This window comes from Pygocentrus nattereri, chromosome 21 (genome assembly GCF_015220715.1).
Source record: "Pygocentrus nattereri isolate fPygNat1 chromosome 21, fPygNat1.pri, whole genome shotgun sequence".
NCBI lineage: Eukaryota > Metazoa > Chordata > Actinopteri > Characiformes > Serrasalmidae > Pygocentrus > Pygocentrus nattereri.
This window is the reverse complement of record NC_051231.1, coordinates 23,125,969-23,149,302: the sequence shown is the minus strand read 5'-3', so window position 1 is coordinate 23,149,302 and position 23,334 is coordinate 23,125,969. Positions and strand designations below refer to the sequence as shown.

General features: G+C 38.7%; 1 protein-coding gene across 1 annotated transcript; it reads right to left on the bottom strand.

The window, feature by feature from the left end:
* Positions 1-7,265: 7,265 nt before the first annotated feature.
* Positions 7,266-12,954, bottom strand: fmoda (fibromodulin a). The gene is made up of 3 exons (XM_017710831.2): positions 12,905-12,954; positions 10,199-11,102; positions 7,266-8,833 (listed from the first exon to the last, which is right to left on the bottom strand). Exons 2-3 carry the CDS (start codon positions 11,073-11,075, stop codon positions 8,682-8,684), a joined length of 1,029 nt encoding a protein of 342 aa, XP_017566320.1. The 5' UTR covers positions 11,076-11,102; positions 12,905-12,954; the 3' UTR covers positions 7,266-8,681.
* Between the last annotated feature and the right edge of the window lie 10,380 nt (positions 12,955-23,334).

The window sequence follows — 23,334 nt, the reverse complement described above, 5'->3', positions numbered from 1 at the left end:
AATCCTGGACAGCATGAATGAGAATAAAAACATTGCCTCGAGCGATGGAGTTTTATACCTCCTCCTCCTCCTCCCTCCACCTGAGGACACACACTAGGCTTGGCCATTTATGACAACACTTCACACCTGAGATCTTTACAGATTTCCTGGGCACTAGTTTGCGACTTAATAAATCAACGGAGATGCATTTTCTTCAATAGAACTTTTAACAGTCCTGCTAAGAACTTGAAGGCAATGTTTTAACAATAAAATCAATAATAAACAAAGGTGGCTCTATTCAAGTCACTTTACACTGTTTGCACTACTCTTACTCAATGGATGGTTCCCTACAGAACCTTCATGTAACATAAAGGTTGTATAGCAATTAAAGGGAAATTTCACACATTTGTTCAAAACATCTGCATAAGTCAGTGGTCGAGATGGTTTGGTGTGAGATGGTTCATTTTAGATTTCTTTACAGTGGTGGTGATAGGAACCAGGGGTTGCAATGTGCACAATGTAAATATAGCCATTTTACCTTCTATTCAAAACCACCAGTGAACCTACACATGTTCTGGGTGCTTATATGCAATCCTGGTGATGGTAAAATAGTGGTACATCTGAAAAATTAAGATATTTTGGGGGAACGTTACAGTACCCTATATATACCCCTTCATCATGAATGCATTTAAAAAATATGTTGCTCTCAAAGCTGTTGTAAAAGAGTGCCTCATTGACCAATGCAATTGGAACCATTTTATGTAAAAACTTTCTGTGAGGGAACTTTCTGAAGCACTAAAATCTACAGACGTCTGGTTTCTCTCACCACCCCTCTCGTAAGTTTCTCTAAAATAATGCATTGTACCTCAAACCACTCTGAATGAATTTGTTTACATCTTACATATTTAATTATGCAGACATATAAAGTGATTGTCCTACAACTGTACATTCAAGAGTCATTAAGTAGCCTTTATTTTTCTAAATCCATCTGAATCTCCAAATCTCACTATGGGAGTTGGTGCTAAATAGATCATTCTCATTCAGAGGAGTCTACTTTTTCAGTGCCAATGATTTACTGACATTCTACTGACATGCTACTGCCAAGCACACCATAAAAGTTCCATAGTATGTAGGAAGGTAGCAACTTTGATTTTGCCCAACATCGAAGCTTGTTGTTTTGGCCATTCAGTATCCTGCTCTTCACCTAAATCGAAGAGCTCTCGTTTTCAATATATAACTTTGGAGGAAACAAAGCAGTATTGCTTCTTATCACTACCAGGGAATGTTGTGATGTCCAACCCACTGGTCTAGCATTATGTTGCAACTTCCCTGTTTTTTTTTTTCCTTTTTTATTTTTACAGAAATACCAATAATCCAACCACTGTCAACAACATTCCTGGGTTATACCCTCTACAATGCCACCAGATTCTTGCAAATATTAGTAGTTGTTAGTAACAACTACTAATGAGCCACGGCACTGACTCAGATGCAGCTGTTCCTAATGACATGGCTAACAAATGCATACAAACCACCAAAATATGTCAGCTTTACATCATCCGTCGTGACTCACACATGAAATAATAGTGGTCTGTAAGGTCTTTATTACAACAACAGTCAGCTGCGCAGTGGTGAGAAGTAAATTACACTTGTCTTCTGTAACTCTCTCTGGTGTCAATGACATCAAAATCTGATGTAATAAACTAAAAATAAGGGAAATCAAAATAATTTTGTGTGTAAATTAATTTTTCATTTGAAAAGTATCAGTATCTGGCAAATAAGGTCCAGTTACGTCAGACAATCAGTCAAATGTTTCTGAGCCAAACCTTGCACTAAATTACACTCATCTCCATTTTACTGGGGTTATTCCAAACTGAGAAAGAGTGATACACTGAATTTACTTTAAATATGTATATTATTTGCACACAAATACTACATCAATGAAAAATTTGCCAAATTGTGATAATCTCATTTACTTCTCCAGTATGAAAATAATAAATCTAAGTGCATCATTTGTTTCAATTTGACACATTTTACATTTTAGAATAACACAGACAACATTAATATATGAAATAACACATATGGAATCGTGCAGAGACCAAAAAGTGGAGGATTCTTTTAGAAACAACTCCCCCGCCCTTGCACTGATACAATTCATGGTCATTCTCTGAAGTAGCTTCATAACAAGAAACCTCATGACAAGAGGTCATGCTTTTCTAACAGAGCAGAAAAAGATACATGCTGAGACCTTGTTGGGAGCATTTTTTATTTAAATGTAATTTCTTTGGGTTTGAAAATGCTTTTGTATGTAGGCACCAAACAAATTTGCACTGAAGTATGAACTTAATCAAAATCAAAATATCTTCAAGTTTATGAAAAATGCATAATCAAATAAAATTTATTTGTATAGCGCTTTTTACAAGGGATGTTGTCACAAAGCAGCTTTACAGAATTTCGGAAAAGACCAAGTTTTAACAGGAGTGTAAAAATGTACAAAACCCCCCCGATGGGCAAGCCAGGGGCAACAGTGGCAAGGAAAAACTCCCTCAGAACTGAGGAAGAAACCTTGGGAGGAACCAGGCTCACCACGGGGGACCCATCCTCCTCTGGTCAAACTACCTACAAGTGATTATACTACTAATATTAATAGCAGTAGTATTGGTAGTAGGAATAGCTAGGAGTCTATGAGAACATCAGTGTAGGGTGGGCAGCTAGTCCAAGGCTGGTGGTGGCAGCTGGGGCGTGGGCAGCTGGTCTGAAGTGGGTAGCAGGAGGGCTCGGCAGTCTGTCATCCTTCAGTGTCCGGCCGGATATGTGGGTGATTGTATACTCGGAAAGAAAGCAGGGAGATGGAATTAGTTTTATTCTATCCGTTTGTACATAAACAGGGAATGTGAACATTTCCAGAGTGTGGCTAACGACTCCGGCAGATCTGACTATGACAGCCTAACTAAAAGGAGAGAACCAGAAGGACACACAGACACGGCAGCACTCTGAAACAGTTTGACATCCCTCCGCTCCACCGTCCACAAACCTGAGTGACCGCGTGCGAGCAGCAGGACGACAGCACCAGCGTCTCAGTTTACTTACCTAGCAAAAGCTAAACTGAACAAGTGAGTTTTCAGCCTAGTCTTAAAGATTGAGACGGTGTCTGAGTCCCGAACAGTTTCTGGAAGATCATAATCATTGAGTTGTGTCCAGACTTTTGAATGCTTATGTTATGAGCCCATGTGTCAAGTTCATTCCATAACATATTACATCAGTTGGTCTGTGGTTTGTTTTAAGCCCCCTGTTGATCCACACTGATACCGGGTGACGTGTCCAGTATGATGTGCATGAAGAGGTGTTATTACAGAGCTCTTTGTTTACGTGAAAAATGACCTCAAACCTCATATGTCAGTTTGAAGCAATAAAAAAAACAACAGTTGACCAATACATTGCATGTGTGTGCTTGAATAAAGCCGCTTGAAAAATAATACATTGTTGGGGAAACAGGGCAGACAATGATTCAGCTCCTTAGAAAAATTACAGAAGAATTCTCTTCCTTGACTGATAAGTAGCTGATTGATGGTGCAATTTCACATTCTTCAGCTGTCCAAGTGAACATGTACTTGAGACCTTGTTTAAGTGAATTCCTTTCATTTCCAGCAATGACAGGTCAGTGGTTTAATTCAGCGCACCACAAAAAAATATCTTTTCATCTTAAAGGGTCCGTCTTACGGAAAACAGAGTGTGATGTAGTCTGTAAACACTGTTAAGTGTTATAAGTTAAATGATACAAACAGGGAAATTCCACCTCTACATTTAACCCATCCGTGAAGTGAAACACCACATACACACTAGTGAATACCCACACACTAGGGGGCAGTGAGCACACTTGCCCAGAGTGGTGGGCAGACCTATCCACAACGCCTGGGGAGCAATTGGAGGTTAGGTGTCTTACTCTAGGACACCTCAGTCATGTGCTGTTGGCACTGGGGATTGAACTGGCAACCTTCCGGTCACATGGCCAGTTCCCTAAGCTCCAGCCCACACCTGCCCCAGTCATATGGAAACAAAGCTGCGAAAACAGACTATTTTTTCACTGTTGTTGTGCTGTCATAAAAACTCAACACATTACTTACCTATACCTACCTGTTCAGGTTACAGCGGTTTAGCTCCACCTATTCAAGCTGAAGTTATAAGGAGTGTTTCAGCCTGGACTGCTTTTTGAATGAAGCACCATAAAGGTCAGCCATTCAGAACTGAGCTCATTTACATATATTAGCCTTAAAGGGACAGTCAGACTAATTTTCAGGGATGAATAGAGGTTGGTAAGAGGTAGATATGTATTCTGACTGTTTCTGGTATGTAAAAACGTAATATAAGAGAAATTTATGATATGGGATATTTAACCCATAAACTCCCAGGCTTATTTCATACAGGGCTTACAAACTGGCTGAGCTATTCTTAGGTTATAGAAGTGTATAAAACAACTTTGGGCCCACCAGTGTTAAGATTATGAAATAAGTAGAATAACCTTATAATATTCCCACAACAACCACATAACGACAACCATTTGATACATTAACTAGGTTATAGATACTTGACTATAGTTTCACTTGACGAAAGGTATTTTTGTCTCTACATTTTGTCTCTATGCACCACCATTCAAATGTTTGGAATCACTTGCAGTAATACTCTTTCAGATGCAATAATAACCCTGAATCTATCTATCTATCTATCTATCTATCTATCTATCTATCTATCTATCTATCTATCTATCTATCTATCTATCTATCTATCTATCTATCTATCTGTATATTTATTTATTGATTGATTTATTTGTTCATTTATTTTTTGTTTGTTTACTGCTTATTTACTTACGTATTATTTGAATTTAACTAATTGGGAAAAATGGAAAATAAAACAAAATCTAAGATGTGCCATAATTGGCCATGTTTTCATGCTATTTTCCCAAATATGTTCAGTTCAGCAAATAAATAGTAATTGCTCATTAAAATCTGCATTTTCTCTGTAAAGGATGTCAACTTATTTTCACTTACAAAATCAACAAAATGTCATTTGACCAGGGGTGCCCAAACCTTTGCACATCACATTTTGTCATTTTTGTAAGCAAATTGGTTTGAAACTCTGATTCCAACCTTTGGAATTGTAGTGATGGTACTGTAACACTTTATTTGTTGTTACCCAGGATAATGCACCACAACAAACGGACCTTTTTATGATTTGCTGTTCAGGTCCCTATACTGTCCTGCTGGTGTATTACCTTTTACCAACCCTAAGAAGCTAGTGTTGGTGCCATGATGATTAATAGAAATTTCCTTATTGATGCCTCACTTTCATCCTCCGCCAGCGAGTCTGAATGTTTGCTAATCACTCCTTTCTTTTTAAGTCAGTCCTTTGCTTTCTTCTCAAAAAGTGTGAGATTGACTTTCCAGAAAGGAGCCAATCAAGCAATGCAAATAGATAATGTTCGCCTTCATCACTCATGGATTACAGCCTTCACCAAGCCATATATTTCTTACTAAAAGTACTTTTATTAACTCAGGTCAAAGGTCTGCAGACATGTCAAGAACATCAGGACCTTAGTCTTTCATAATATGTTACATGCAATACACATGCTCCTCTCCAAATGTCAGAATTCACAAAGGGTCCATTTCAAGTCTCACAAGAATGAGAAGTTAACAGTTGAGAAAACATTTCTTTATCTGATTACAGAACAAACAGAAAAAAGAACAGAACATTTATGGAAAGAGCTAGTTTTACCATATGATGTGTCCATGGGCTGAATTCTCCCTGGCCCAGGCACACAATAAATACTCACAGCATTTTTGTTCAACTGCAACTCCTGAGCTGACATGACACCAGGCAGAGCACACCTAGAGCTGACCAGCAAACATTAACTGTGACCAACTGACCACAATGTTGACAATGGCAATAGCTGGAGACGCACACACTGACCGACATCCAGACATGCAAACATGACAAAGAGACACACAGAGAGTCTAGACTATCATATGCTGTCAACATTATATACATTTATAACCGGTTAATTTGGGTACTGCTAATGAGTGGATGCTCATTTGAGGTTCTAATATGTTACAGTTTAAATGATGGACAACCTTCTCAGCATTCTCAGTCCAGGGCTCTGTCTCTCTACACAGTGTTTCTTGCTTACCCAGCCAACTTTAAGCTTAGTTGGATCTAACTTCGGGGGCAGTGGTGACAGTGTTGCTTTTTTACTGTTATAAATGCTTTTCTTTCTACATATTTAGGTACGTTTTCTATGTCCTTTTTGGCAGCTCCTCCTAATCTTTCACACCTTTGTATACTTATCATAAAAGTCACCAGAATCACAGCCTGAGTTTCAAATCTGGATAAACAGAGAAAGTCATTAACCGCAGCTGTAAAACATGTTAAACATGTCTGTCTTTGTTTGGTTTTGTGAACCTGAAACTCTGTCAGAAAATGTGTCTACATTCAACCTGCTTTGTTAAACAAACCTCAGATTCACTACTTGTTGTCGCCCAACTTCAAGCCAAAACATACCTTTACCTTTAAGCTTTTTCTCACCAGCTTCCCCTTTTAATCAGTTTTTGAGCTGTTTTTGGCTATTTTTTTTTTTTTGCTTTTTTGAGACATGCCGGCTTAGTTGTTCTTTTTTCCCCTCACACGAGCAGTTTAGACAACATAATGATACACTAATAACCCAGAGGTTGTTAGGGGGTCCCCTGGTGTCCTATGACCCCGCTTATGTCGCTTATTAGGTAGAGCCAACGCTGCTTACATCATAGACACCACACATACAAAGTTTGAACTAAATGCACACTAGGAAAACTGATGCATTGAAAGTATTTGATTCATATGTATATTTCATTTCTACATATTACATCAAAACGATTTGGTCTTATAGTTTACTTTTGGCTAGTTGTATTAATGTAATATACACAATTCCCTCCTTATTAGGTATATTGAATGTATACTTTTGTCTGGTCCTCTTCCCATGTAGGTACACTTTGTAGTTGCACTGTTACAGATTGTGTTCAATCTGTTTCACTGCTACTGTTTCACTGAGCTACTGTTTCTAACTTTACACTCACAAGGTGATTCAAGTCGTATCATTTTTACAGCCAAATGAACCGTACTGTACCTGAGTACCTGCTGTTACAAATTGTACAGAGAAACAGAGGGACCAAATCTGGAATTATAGAGCTACAAAGTGCTCAAATATGGTAAATGAACCTGATAAAATGGACACTGAGTGTAGATAGAAGATAATTAAGTGGCCACGGTTCAGTGAGTGTATTTTATTAAGTTATTAATATTATGTAAAAATGAAGTAGGGGAGAGTGGGGTCCACAGTTCTTTTTGTATTCCAGTAGCAACATTATCTGCCAGTTCTGAAAGCAAGATCCTGAAAAACCATGAATGTTATGTGTATTAGTCACAGAATTCACAAACATATTTGTCAACACCTTAAAATCCCAGGCTTAATACATACTAAGGGTTATTATTCAGTAACTACAGGTACTTCAATGCAAACTGGCTGAGATATTCTTAGGTCATATAATTGTAAATTTTGTGCCCACCAGTGGGCCTTTTAGGGTTTTTTTAGGGGTTAAATCATCCTCTTGGTGGCTAAAATATAACAGTTATGAAGGGTGAGAACCAATTGCAGTGAGAGTTAGCCAGGCTAAAGTGAGACCTCCATTTACCACGTTTGGCACAGTGTCTTTTCACTATCACATGTACGTAGTTTTTTTTGCATTTAGGTTGTAAAGCTTGTCTTCTTCTAACAAAACAGAATTGTATTTAATTAAATACATCTAGCTTTTCAGTCTGTTACGATTAACCCACCTATGGGGCCAGTAACATTTGAACTCACAGCTTTCAGCGAAATAGTTTGTTAATGGCATGTGCTGGAAGCAAAGATATGTGTATTATTGCTTGTATAGAAACACGTTACTGTAGGGTACAGTTCATAAGGCTACATGACACCTACATAAGCTTGACAAGACAACATGTTTATAAATGCTTTTTCTAGTAGGCATCATTCTCTGTAAAGGTTACATTTGCCAATTTTTATCAAAGTTAGTTAAAATAGCCTTTATAACAGATGGTGCCTATTGGAATAAGCATTTCTAAACATTTACATAGGGTTATGTCAGTAGTCATGGTAGCCTTATGTTACAACTTAAAGTGTTACCAGAAAATGTATTACTCTAAATTGAATACATATTTAAATTATTTATCAAAAAACGAATTGCGTCAGGTTGTGACCCTCTCTCCCCTAAATAACTGTATCGTTTTCAGTGCATCACTTTTGCCAATGTGCAATGTCAGACTAAACATACAAGAAAGCACATGAAAGCAAACTGGTCTGGCAAAAACAGATAAATACACCCTTACATAACATATTTAATATCTATCTAGCTAGAATTCCTGCCTTCTCTTTATCCTCTTACCTCTGCTTTCTCCCTTCTATCCATACGCCTGCACACAGAATATACATGAACAACCCACAAAGTCCCCTTGTTACGCTTCTTAAAATAGAAATATACATCAACAAGTACTAAACAAGCAGTAAATCAACAGGCCAATAAAGAAATATTTCAATATCCTGGGGAACAGTTAAAGAAAGGATAAAACAGAAGAGAAGTGGACTGGACTGCCCTCTGTCTCCTTAATGGAGCAGTAGCAAGTTACAGGGCAATGTCCGAGGCGAGACGGAGACACATGGCCGATTCGGAAGGGATGTCACTGCGGGTGATCTCGTTGCCCTCCAGACGCAGGATCTTCAGCTTGGAGAAGTTCATCACGTCCACCACACTGCAGAAACTGCCCAGCGTAAACTCTGTGACAGTTCAGACAAACAAACAATTACAAAAAACATTACATATCAGAAGCAGATGTTCATGTTGTTCTAGTGAAAAAGGGAGCTCAAATCATTTCTGAAGAAAAAAAAAATTAAAGATGTGAAGCCACAAAAACAGTCAAACTTTCACAGTTGCGTTAGTGATGCAAAGCAAAAACATCCCATGTCACCAATTACGGGCATTTTCACTCTCACCCAACTGGTAAAGTGATTCATATGCCAGACTGTGATTCTCATTATTACAGAGTGTTGTAACATGGACGCAAATGATCTGCCTTGTATTTCCCTAATCAGTGCTTAAGTGAAACCAGCCTGCGTCAAACAATAAAAGGGTTTTCATTGTAGCAATTTTCACCCATTTACAAAAAACTTCAGACCCGTCATTTCAGATAAAATGTACCCTGCAAACGTGTGGAGACATGTGGGGTATAAATAAAGTCAGTCCGATTGTTTTGAGGTGAAATCATTCGTTTTACAGAAACTTAGCTTGGAATTCTCTACAGTGGTGATGCTAAGAACCAGGGGTCAACTGAAACATAGCCATTTTATTTACTATCCACAACTACCAGTGAACTTACACACGTCTTCTTTTTTATTTTCATGTTAAAATGGTAAAACAATGGTAAATCTGAAATCTGTATTCCACCATGAAAGGGTTTCAAAAAATATATTTTAGGCCAAAAACATCTCAAGACTATGGTCAAACAATGTGTGAGGCATCAGGCAGCATATTATAAACCATTTCATGTAATAACTGTCTGTGAGGGAGGTTTAAAGGCATTCAGACATCTGGTTCCTATCACCACCACTTTGAACAATCTTGGGTATTATACATCAAACCACCCTGAATAGCTTTGTTTACATCTTAACCATTTAATTATGTAGAAATGTTTGAAAACTGCATTAGTCACAACTAAGATCCAAGAGTTATTTGGGTGGTATTATTTTCCTCAGATGAAACCTGGGAGGGGGAATTTCACAAAGCAGGATTTCAAGTCTAACATAACCTAACAAGTTAGGCCCAAAGTCAAGCACGTACAAAAGGAAAAGTGCTGAGGGACATTCTGATTTGACAGTCCTCATCTTTGGGCTTTTATCTGGCTAACTGAGAAATCATGCTTTATGAAATACCCACCTGGTTAGTCCTTCATGTAAATTTAATGTAAACTAACAAAGAAAAACAAAACATATGATTTCCTGCACAGCCGTTTGAATCTATTATGGAAAGACTATTGGAAGGTTGGAAATAAACTTTTCTTACCACTAGGGGGCAGCAATGGAGACTGCACAAAACTCAGCTGACTATTCATGAACTGCACATGTGGAAAAGGGAAACAGCTGTACCTTTAATTTGATTGGCCTGTAGGTAAAGGTGCTCTAGACTGGTGCTGACTGGTGGGATCCTCTCTAGCTTGTTGAAGGAAAGATCCAGCTCAATCAGTCCGCTTACATTGAATATGTTGGGTGGGATGCCCTTGTCTGTGAGCTCGTTGTGGGAAAAGCGCACATACTGCAAATTGGAGAAGCGATTGAGGAAGTTGTCTGGGATAGCATTGATGGCATTGGAGCCCAGGTAGAGCTGGTGGAGCATGCTGGGCAGGCCTTCAGGGACATTCTTAAGCTGGTTATTGCTGACATCAAGCAAGGTGAGCGATTTGAGGCCCTTCAGTGCCCCGCCCATGTCCTGGATGTCATTGTCGTTGAGCAGCAAGATGGTCAGGTTCTCCATTCCCTCAAAGGCACTGGGCAGAACCTTGGTGATTTTGTTATGGTTGAGGCGGAGGTCACGAAGCGAGGCAGGCAGGCTTGCTGGAACCTCAGTTAGGTTATTGCCACTCAGATAAAGTCGGTCCAGCTTGGCCAGCTTGGCAAAAGCCTTTTTACCCACCGTGTTGATGTGGTTCTCGTGCAGTATGACCCACACAAGATCGGTGGCGTTCCCGAAGGCATCGTCTGAGACAGTGGGGATGTGGTTGTGCTGCAAGTAGACATACTTCATGCGAGAAGGGATGTAAGGCATTTGCTTAAGTCCACGGTTGTCGCAGTACATGGCGATGGGAAAGGTTGGAGGGCAGTCACACTCGGTTGGGCAGTCTCCTCCAGTGTTGTCGGCCTGCAGGGAGGCCATAGGATGTAATCTGTAGATCCATGCAAGTGGGTCTGCTTCCTGAGTCAGTGTGATGTGCAGGAGCCCTACCAGCAAGACAGCTGCCAGCCGCATTGTTATGAAACAAAGGAGGCTCTGCGACTGCAAAAGGAAACAACCATGTACATGAACAACCCTAGTCCTGTAAATATGAGCGGATTCCCTGTTCTAACACACGCACTTCAGTTCAGAAAGGGCTTCATCATTACCTGATTAGTTGAATCAGGTCTGTCAGAGCTGGAAAAAACACCAAAATGTGCAGAGCAGGTGTACTGCAAGACTAAGGTTGGCAACAACTGCATTAAAGACATCCAAAGGAATTAAAAGATGAAAAATTAAACAATGTAGGTGAACATGAGGGAGATGATCCCTCTTAAGAACAATGTCCATTTACTGTGCCATACCATACTGTACCATATATGTCCAGTTTAGTATGAACAGAATGATACATAAACTTACACGTGTCATCGTCATCATTTATAGGGTTGCAGCCTTATACACGTGTGTGGAAATAAACTAGATCAGTACCCAATATGATAGCACAAAAAACAATGCTACTACCCCCACCCCACCTTGGTAAGAAGCCCCTCCTAGTGAAAGTTGGGGACTCTATCAAAACAAAGACTAATGGCAATAATATAGAAACACCTGAAACTTTTAATGCAGTCTATTTCTTAGTGTTTATAGTTATATTATTACATAATAATATACTGTTACTTCATTTATTATTATTATTATTATTATTATTATTATTATTATTATTATTATTATTATAACAGTTAATTGGTGAAAATATGACACATTAGACATGACAGAACAGATTACACGTGGATAAAACATAGGCTAATTGTTGTTGATCATTGCTATAAACAATTCAGGAGTGGTCTTTTGTAGATAATTAATAAACTTGTATAAATTAATAAAGATTGTCAGTAACACATCAACAACATATCATTGAATTAGCAGTAATGAAGCATCAATTAATGTGAAAATCTTATAGATATTCTGTTGATACATTACTTACATTAAGTAGATTACCCAAAACCTAACCCTAACCCTGGCCCTAAGCCTAACCTTAACCTCAAGCCAAAACCTAATCCTAACTCTCATATGTTTTGGACTCTCTTCCCAAGAGTCCACTGAGTGTTTGTTTCATCTAAAAACAAAGTGTCACCCACTTCATCCAGTCCAGATGCTGGTTAGTCTTATGCTAGCTAACCAGTGAATCTCCAGTGAACAACTTTGCATCTTTATGAAGAAAATCTTACTAAATAATTTGTCTGGGGCAGCTTTTTGCCCATGTCTGGGGGCGCTTCATACCAAAAACGTCTAACTGTACATTTTTACTTTAAAGGGGGAAAAAAAATTAATCTTAAAACTAAATGTACTGATCTCTCCACAACAGCCCTTCTCCCCCAAAAATAAGACATTTGCTCATACCACTTCATGTAAATGTGAGAAAATAAGGGTAAGGAGAAGGCAAACTTAAACTAGGGGGCTTCTCTTCCCAAGTTATCCTATATAAATGTTTACAGAGTAGAGTCCAATAAGAGTGTAAAGTAGAAAGTAGCAGTGCATAGGTGTCTCTGTGCAAGCTCACATACAAGGAAACAGTGTTCCCCTCCCTACTGTTATTTCATTAAACATCAAGTTGACATGAAAAAAGTAAATGCAGTCATTGCTGCTAAATATTTAACTTCCCATTACATATAAAAAAAAATCACCCAGTAAAGCCACTGGCTCACTGGCATTCAGAGTGGCTCTCCTTGCAATCAAATACAAGTAAACAAGTGTGCCTTGAAGCAGAGGAGCAAAATAAAAGCAAAAAATGTAACTAAAAACAATAAACACTGTAGTTTTACAGTTCCTCTACATATTGCATGATCACACAGGAACACACCTACCTGAATAAGTTAAAAGGCACTCCCTCCTTCTTGTCCAGAGCCTTTGTAGCACTGTGCAGAGTGGCGCTTGCCAAAGTCTTTGTGAATACCCCCTCTCCCCTTCAAGCTTTTCGTTTCCAACCCCCCTCCACCCACCACCCCAAAACAGCCCTCCCAAACCCTGTCCAATTACCGCACACTTCTCCCTCTCCATCCTTGGGCCACTCTTCACCAATGAGGAATCGGGGACTGCCCTCCCTCAACATCTGTTCATCCACATGTTGGGTTTTTCTTATTGCAAGATCTTGCCGAGTGACCAACCTGACCCCATTAACACGGCATCAGAGAGGTGTTTCCCCATAATGGCCTTTTTTGTCCAATCAGAGGTGCCCACTTTGTTGGTTTTTGTAAAAGTCTGGCCTGGACTAAAAAAGAAGTGGCGTATATTGTCTTCTAGGCCAGAATCAAAGCTAGTTTTGGGGGAAAATAATCAAATATGCTAAATATTCCTTCTTACCCAAACTCAGCTATGTTTAGTGTGCTGCTTTAGTTTTGCACTAGAGCTAAAAGGCTAAATAGAGAATAAGGCCTGTGAATTAGCATTGTGGAAAATGCATGGCTAACATTCCTGAAGGAAAAGAATCAAGCACGGACCTGCATGCATTCCATCTGGAACGGATTTAGCTGGTCACTCAGCATGGTTATGCACGGTCATGATCAGCATAACAGCTTCCATTGCTACTGGCTAGCATAGCAGCTTCCATAATGCAACATATGCCGGTTTTGCTGGTGACTATTTGCTGGTCTATGCTGTTTTTTCTTGCGGGGTGAAATCATAATGCATTTTAATTTTGTACTATGACATTTTAGAGTGAAACAATATCAGGGAGGGTCTTTGAGTGACAGGGATGGGTGAAGAGGTATGTGAAACATGATATTACTGTTTAATATTGTTTTTTTTATTTTTCCTATTGCATTGTGGCATGATCAGGAATACATTTTAGAGGGTAGATGTGGTCTTGTAATGAGAGCATCCAGGGACAACTATGGGAAATTCTGGGCTAAATGTGGCTGGGAACGTGGTCTTATTATTAGGGTGGGATCAAACTAAGCATAACATGTATAAGCCAGTCCATAGCCTTATGAAGGTGTAGCTCAAAGTAAAGGGTGAGGGTGTACTTGTCAAAACAATCTGACAGACTACAAGCCTGTTGTTAGCCCACGGGAATGTAAGTTAGCATGGCTGAAAAGCCCTCCCTACATCTTGCAAGGGAAAAACGGTTTAGTGTTTTTCTTGCTAGCTTGTTTTGCTAGTGTTAGTGCAAATTTGGGGTTAAGGTTTTAGAGGGGGTCGAACCCTTGTTCTTTGTAGCAGATACAGCCACAAAACTGCAATGGCAGTTGAAAAATTAGCCTGGTTCAATGAGACTAAGACGTGGGCAATAGAGGAGGATATCAAAGATTACAAGAAAGTCTCAGATAGACTGGACTATGTTGATTCTAACACTGTATTACATAATGTTATCCATACAAATGATAAGAACAAACATTACATAGTTAAAACAGGAGTAGCAGCTATGTTGACACCTGAATTTTGTCCAAATTTGCTCCATTTTGCTGGACACAAACACTGTACGTGTCAAATTGTGTTTGCCAGTGTTAATGCAAACAGAGACTACGATGAGAGACTCAATATGACCTGTATGTATGCATTCAAACATTGCATACACAAAAAAAAGTCCTCAAACATCCCATAGCAACAACAACCTCTCAGAGAGCGAACTCCTCTGTTAAAGCGCAGAGCTTGAGTGTAATTCGTCAGAACAGGGCTTGCTCTGTGCAAACAGACTTTCCACTCTCTGCATGGGACCAGGATGCAACGGTTGCCAAGTTCCATTTAAGCATACTAGATGGTGAAAGGTACACGTCGATTCTGAGAAACTGCTGATCAAAGGATCATCAAAAACATTGCATCACATGCTCACTGCTCTTTAAAAAACACTAAACCAAAAGAAAACCAAATAAAAGAAAAACTCCTGATGTCCCTTTTTGAGTCTCTGGTTGTTTCTTTCTTGCACCTCCTCATTCTGCATGTCCTGTCTGCCCTGTTGTGGAATGCCTAGTCCCTCCTTGCCCTCAGAGGCCTTTTTAATGCCTGGCTAGAGGAGACAGCTGGTTTTAGATAAGCAAATCCAAGAAGCTAGAAGTGGAGACAGAAGAGCTGGGCTACAGATTACAAGCAGAACAGAGGAATTGGGCCAGGCAGCCTCAGGTTGGAGAGATTTCCTGCTGTTTCTTTATGAAGCATGGAGGGAGAACGGCCCTGAGTCTCTTTTGACTCTAAAATACACCATACACAGAATCCAGTTTTATATGGCATGTAGCCAAACTCTGTTGAAGGCATCCCTCTATAGAGACCAAAAATAATGTCTGGAAAATCTGTCAGAACATTTGCTAATTGTAAATACAACTATATAAATGTAAGCCTGCAGAAGTCATTGGAAGACTAAACATACAAGACAAATCTTAGCTTTTTTTCTGTATATCAATTAGGCCTACCATCTAGTTACTTTGATCTATGGGGGTCTTGTGCACTAACAAAATACAATACAACAGGCAGTGTATAATCTTGCCTAAAGTAATTAACTCTAAAGTATGTACTCCAACATGCAGCTGGAGACCATTCACTTTTAAGAAAACAGACATGCATCCAAAAATGCCCTGTGAAAAGTATCACCTAATTCTAGTCTCATGTGTTGAGATACAATAGATGGTAAAAGACAAACATCACATCCATATTTGCTTGCTGACATCTCATTACAAAACCATGGGCATTAGTCTGGAGCTCTCTGGTCCTAGAAAAGTGGCGATTCTACTATACCAAACTTAGCAAACCATTTCTTTAAGAACACCTTTTTATTTGGGGCCTAAACATTGAAAAGCAGCCCCAGATTTCCCTGACATCTGCCAAACCCAGATTCATCCATCAGACAGCCAGACTATGAAGAATGATTCATCATTCCAGAAAACACTCAGGGTGTGCTCCAACAAGTCCAGGTAATGTTGAAAATTGCATGGTGATCTCAGACTTTTCCACAACTATGAAAACCCAATTAATGTTTTTTCCCAAAGAACAGTTCTTGTACAGATGCTTCCAGATTTGGAACTTCATAGTGAGTGTTGCACCAGATAACAGATGTTGTTGAGGTGATACACTCGTCAACACTGAATGGTACTGTTCTATGAGCTTGTGTGGCCTACAACTTTGCAGCACACCTGTTCTTGCTCCTTGACATCTCCAATTCACAATATCACTTACAGTTGACCATGGCAGCTCTAGCAGGGCAAAAATTTAATAAGCTGACACTTTGGAAAGGGAGCATCATATGGCAGGGCCACATTAAAAGTACCTGAGTCATTTAGTATGACCCACTCTCATTCTGCAGTTCTTTGTCTGTGGAGACTGCATGGGTGTATGATAAATATATGCACACATTTAACACTTTGATGTATTTTCAAAATATGAAAAGAAGAATGTCTGATCCAATTGTGCAATTGTCATTTTCGTTTTGTGTCATTTTGGTATGAATAAAAAAATCCGGTAACACTTTGTTGTAGGGCAGAGTTCATAAGGCAACCTACATAGAATCTATATAAGTTCATCTAGACAAGTGACAGAAACCTACATAAACATTTTACAAAGGCCTTTGACAAGCAATGTTACAGTATCAGCATTAAATCACAGTGACATACATTAAGTTACAAAGTCTGTGTCATTTCACCCCAGAAAGTGTCATGACTCAACCTAATGTCAGAAAAAAAGAAACACATTAGGTCTTAAGTGTAACTTGACATCAAAGTTGGTAAAAGCAGCATTTGTACTAGTAAAAAGAACAAACACTTATAAATGTTCATTTGGCTCTTTTTTCAGTAGAGTAGAGCTTATGTGTACGTCATGCAGCCTTATGAACATTGCATTACAGTAAAGTGTTACTAAAGTACTCTATGCACTGGCATAAAATTGGCTGTCTCTCCCAAATCCCCAACTGTTATAACTGTTATAAAAGCAGATCTGATGAAATTTGTCGTTTAGATGATTTACCAGGTCCCACCTCCCCCAATTTTGTGACCCCATCATGCAGGCACTGACCTGGATCTCATCCCATATGGAGCTGAGACTCACATCAGGAAACGCTTCACATTCCTGCCACCCTATGCCCTCGCATGGTAAACTCTCTCCAGACGTGACGGGCTGAAGCTCTTTGAACAGCATACTGATTTGTGGGATTTTGCATGTGTGGTAATATTACATGAAATACAGATGTCTAACCAGAAGGGAGCAAGCAATAAATCAAGTACACAAAATCTTATGCTCACTCAAAGCCTCAATCACTTAACAAGCCTGAGCTGAACAATGACCTGCTGTAATTGTTTGATATATTCAGCACTGAATAAATAACTACTAGCCAGCTGTCAGTAACTGGTAGCTAAAGCTGTTGGTTTTCAGTAAGTCAAGGCCTAGAATTCATAGAATAACAAAGTGAATGTTAAATGATTTTGTATGTGTTTCTTTAAATATAAAATGTAAATTCCAAAAGAAAACAGAAAAGCATTGATTTATAAATCGACTTTGAACTGTATTTGAATGAAATGAATACAAAAACCCAATATTTAATGTTTTACCTTGTCAACTTCATTATTTTTTCATGGTTAGGTAAAAAGGGAGCATCTAGAAATGAGGAAGAATGGGTTGAGACTCACCACTTTGCCAAATTGCATCAACAAACAGGTCAGTAGTTTAAGAATAATGTTCCTTGGTGAGTGGCTGCAACAATGTTAGGTATTTCCCATCAGTATCAGTATCAGACTGCACTACATACAGAATAATGAATTGTTTAGCAAACCGTTGTCAATAAACACTGTGTGCCACTGCATCTACAAATGCAAGTTATGACTGTACTGTGCAAAGTCAACATCACTCAGAAATGCTGCCAACTTCTTTGGGCTCAAGATTGTCTGAAATGCGCAGTGGAAACATGCATCGTGACCTTTCACATTGCTTATGGAATAACAGACATCATATTCCCCCAAACAGCTTTGCTCTACACCAGCTTCCAGGTATTCAAAGCCTTTCATTGCATAGTTAAATGGTGTTGGGCAATGGGCTACAATCAAAAAAATAGATGAGGAATGTTTTAAATGTTTCATTAGATTTACAGTCAAATAAACTGATTCTGTAGGAAAATCAGCCCTTCAAAAGAAGACTAATGAAGGTTCATGATGAGTCACAAACGATGTCTCAGTAGTCAAGTCTTAACATGATGATAATCTAAGGCCAAGACAATCAATCTGTGTTACTGAACTAAACACAGGGCATTATAGCTGCTTAATAGGAGTCTTTCAAAGTATGTCTTCCTCCATCAGTTGCTAAAGTATTGTGGATTTTTACCTGAAGAAATATGCTGTTTCTTTGTCACAACAAATGGAAACAGACAGGGGCAACAGGAATAAGAAAATTAAGGTTCAGGAGAGCACATAACTGTAAACTTCAATGGCACTGCGAAGGTGGAACAATGGATCTTTGTCCTTGGCTTGAGTGTTTCATCCTTGAAATCAAAGGGGGATTATTGAAGCACTAGAATAATTCTATATAATAATCCTTAAAACAAATCATTTTTTCCACTGTGTTATTTTTATATTTCACAGAGCAAAAACAAAACAACGCACTGTTTCATGCACCATTGTTCCCCGACTAGCACAGCCCACAGAGTTGCATTACTTAACAACATGCCAAGAAGTCCTGGATGCTTTTAGCTTCTTTTGAACAGCGTGAACATTATCAAGAATTTTTTTTGTTTACCAATTTGTTGTCAGTCCATAGCTACAGTCTGCTTCTTACCTCATACTTAAAGTGCACACCACATGCTCTACACATGTGCTTGTGAAGCGGCGAACTATGACTATTAGAGATAGGCCTCATTTCAGGTCATAAAAGTCAAAACACCTCTTAAGCTTTTTCTAATTAAATGTTAGCTCTAAGCTAGGACGCAATAACATTCATGGGGCCGTTCTATATTAATCATGGACTTGTAAGACTTTCCATAACTTTTATTTGAGGTTTACACGTATCTACGACATTAACATATATTTTACAGTGACTTGGTCAATGGCCATAGAATAGAGTGGTTGCTGCAGTTTTCCATTTAGAATGACTGAGCTAGACTATTGCTCACATTTGCAGTTAGTGATGTGTGTAGGACCTCCACAAAGCCCAGAGTGACCTTTCTTATCACAAAATTGGTCCCACCCTTTGTAAGCTAAAATATGATTGGTTGATTCCACTGTCACGTTCTAATCATGCTGGTAGATAATCTAACTTTTAAGGCCTTTTAAGACCTGTCCAGCTCCTGAAAGCCTAACCAATGGGAGAGTTTGCTTGGCTGCATTTTTTCTAGATACCACAAAAAAAAGAATTCTGATTGGATACATTTCCTTTCATGATCTTAACCCTTCTGTTTCCAACCAAAACCTAACAATGAAATAAGACTATAACTGTAAAACTGAAAAACAACAATGTAATAATTCTGTTAATTTAAGATGAACCAAAATTACAGACCCCTTTTTTGGAAAGGTGGGACATTTTGTAAAAATGATTTGTGAATCCGTTAATCACCTTGATCCTTTATTTAACCGATGAAAGTACCAACAAACGATGTCCAATGTTTTTGCTGCAACACACTCAAAAAAAGTTGGGAGAGAGGCATGTTTACCACAGCGTTACATCAACTTTTCTTTTAAGTACATTTTTAAATCGTTTGGGAGCTGAGGTTACTAACTGCTGCAGATTTGCAAGTGAAATTTTTGCCCATCTTTGCTTGATACCAGACTTCAGCTGCTGATCAGTCCTCCTTATATGTCATATATTTGCATCAGAAGACAGATCTGGACGACAAACAGGGCAGTCAAACACACACATTCTGTATTTAAAAAGTGACGCTGTTGCAGCATGTGCACAATGAGGCCTGGCTTGGTCTTGTTGAAATAATCCTGGACATCCTTGGAAAAGATGTGATCTAGATGGCAGCATATGTCTCTCTGTAATCCCAATATAGGCCCCCACACCAATGGTACCTTCATGCGTATGCAAGTTACCCATGCTGCGGACACTAATGCACCTCATACCTTGACAGATGTTGGCTTTTGCACCTTTCCTGATAAATGTCTGGATGGTCCCTTTTACCCTTGGAACTCCACATCCATTTTTCCCCAAAACAAGCTTCAAGTTTCAAGTTGTGGACTGTGTTAAGTTTTCCCAAGAACTACTGAGACAATGTGGCAAAATTTAACACAGTAGCATGACAGTTTCACGCGCAGTATTATCTGAGAGCTTGACTGTCACGCACATTCAACAGTGGTTTCCGGCCTTGCCCTACATGGACTGAGATTACTATGGATTCTCGGAATCTTTTCACAATATTATGTACAGTAGAAGACAAAGGCCTAAATTCTTTGCAATCTTGCATTGAGAAATGTTCTTTTTTACCAATGCACCTGCTTATTGTGGAAATTTTCAAAATGGACTATAAGTGAACTTTTTACCCTATTTTGTTTGTTTTTTTTTATATTTTTTGGTTGTGTTCCAGGCATCAAATTCTACATTTATTTATATTTACAAAATACAATCAAATTGGTCAGCCAAAACATCAAAAGTCATTTCTTGGCACTTTATTTCAGTTCAAAAACCTTTTTTTTGTTTTTATTCTATTTTATAAATTGTCCAAATTTCTAAAAATTATTTGTAGTTTTTAATTCCCAAAAATCATCAGACCTTTTCTCTGAAGGCCTAGAAGGCTCTTAGGGTTCCCCAATGCCTGTTTAGAGTTCATGGTTCATTTTGTAATGATAGATTAAAAGAATAGTGCTCATAACCACCATGAGATTAGCTATATGTTCTCGTAAACTGGCAGGAAACTGAGATGATATGTAAACAGATGACATATATAGAGCAGTGATGTTTCTGGTCAGCATGTATCATTGTTCTTGGTTTCTGCTGCAGCAGTGATAGATGCTGAATGAGAGTCATAAGCATGTTTCACTTACCTGGCTGGCAAAATAAATAAATAATGTTTTTTTATGAACTGTCCTCTACTGTGGATCTTAACAAAAACAGAAGTAATTTATTAAATTATGCTCAATGTCCACAGCACATCTTGACGTGCCATGACTGATTGGGGTGTCTCATTTCTCCCTGAGGAATATTCTACAGAGCATGAGACTCAAGTCAGTTGAGCAAAGCTGTGTTCAGGTAAACTCAACAAAGGTAGAACGCTATTCCATGCATCCATCTTTTTTGAATATGTATATCTAATTACTGCACTTTGCTATACAATTAACTCAAAACTCTTTCATCTCAAAGAGCTGGTGAGTTGGGGTCTTGCTTTGAGAGCTTCTAGCAGGAATGACTCCATGCCTGTAACTTGAACCCTTGACCTCTAAAACCACAGAACTGCAAACACAAAACACATGTCTGTAACACTCAGAAGGTCACATATCAATGCACACACATATGTACACACTGACACACACACACAAATACTGAAAACTAAATATTGTCTAATCTTGACTTGAACCTTCTCTGTATTAGACAAACATTATCCTTTAGCTCTTTTATTCATTTATTTATTTGTTTACAAACAAAAAAATAGAAAACTTTTTTAAGGCATGGAAACCTAACAAATTTGGGACATTAGGACAGCTCTGTATATGTTCTATGCAGCATGTTGGTTTCTTTGATTGATTCTTTCTTTGGTTTGTTTAATTTGCTTATCTACAGTATATGAATTTAGATTAAAAGCTGTAGCTTAGTGAGAGGTTAAATTAATAAACAAAAGCATCGCACCGACGCGCTCATTACGCTGCTGACTAGGCTTAGTAGTATATATTTTGTCACGTCTTCATATATTACATGATAGTATTTGTGTCTATTTTGTCTATTGATATTTAAAAAAACAGAAAAAAGTAGTTCGCTTTACATAGTTACCAAATAAGGGAACACAGCGCATGATTTTCAATCCATCATTCAATAAATGTCAAACCATCTATTGGACAATTGATAAACTTGAGAGAGGAATTGGTTAGCATGAGCTTTGCTAGCATGCTACACAACAGAATGGTTGAGGCTAGCTAATGCTAAAATAACACCTGTTTAGGAGATAGTACACCCATTCAGAGGATAGCACTAAGGTTGAGTCGAGTGAGTGGTGTTGGACTCAAACCTGAAATTGAGTGTATTCTGTGGTGTGTGCAGAGACTGTGCTTTTCTGATATGTGTAGCTTTTTAAGCTGCTCTCATGCTTTGTTTTTCCGAGGTTTTTCCTGACACTGATTCCCCTAATTTGTGTTAGCACCACCTATTGGTGAGCTCCCACACCACAAATCAGTGGGCCCTCTAAAATATAAATGAGTGGAATCCATTCAGTCATGGATTAAAAATCTGACACGTCATAATTTGGCAATACCATCATAATTTTAAAACATCAAAAAAAGTTGGAAATTGCTGTTAGCTTAATGCTAACATACTACTACAATATCAAAATTCCGCTAGTAGAAATAACATTATCACAGAGTTGTTTTTTCTCTGTTTTTGACTGGGTTTTGGCCCAAACGGAACGCCTAGCCCTAATAGGCTATGGTTTGCCCCCCAAAAATGGGTATGCTAACCAATTCAGAAAAATGATGCCTCTTTGCTGTTTCGTCTCTGAAGTTGGATTCCCTTCACAAGGAGTTTGACCTGTGAAGTCCAACTTAGAAAAGCTTTGCCATTTTCCTGTCACAGTTCATCTGGACCTCTGAACATTAATCCGGTAACAACAGCCACAAGCTGGCATATCACGCTTTTCACATCTCCACAAGAGGCGTATGATTTATACAGCACAAGAAGCTTTAAATGACACCCTTAAGTGGATCATCAGGTTTCTCACAGCTGTTTTTCCAAAGCCAAGTTCCTCCTCACTGTGGAGTCAAATATATACATTTCCTCCTCCCAGGCGGGGTATACACTTCCTTCCACCACAGATGGTAAAAATTAGGACCTCTTCAAAAGCATCTCATTCTTTTTCCAAAACATAAAAAAAGCACACGAAAGATCAAAAACATATGAGGAGAAAAATACAGAAACTCTGCTGTAATACAGTTGATAATCAAACACATACACGCTGAAACAGACTTGAATAGGGCACAGCAGTGCCTTTGGTTTGGGATGTAGCACCCTCTAGCCATTGTGCAGGGAAGAAGCAAGAGAAATTTCAGCCAAGTCCTGACTCACTACATCACTATGAGCTTTCTGCTCTGCTCTGGTCTGGAGGATTGAGTCAAATGAGCTTACTAAAAAGAAGCCCCTGTAAGACTATGGCCATATAAGTTTGAAAACAGTTCTTTGTGTCTTTCAGTGT

Excerpts from the sequence above, each read along its gene's own strand:
- fmoda (XM_017710831.2), bottom strand. The coding sequence starts at position 11,075 with ATGCGGCTGGCAGCTGTCTTGCTGGTAGGGCTCCTGCACATCACACTG. Across the intron at positions 8,834-10,198 it reads ACAGGCCAATCAAATTAAAG|AGTTTACGCTGGGCAGTTTC; the intron begins GTACAGCTGTTT and ends GAACTGTCACAG.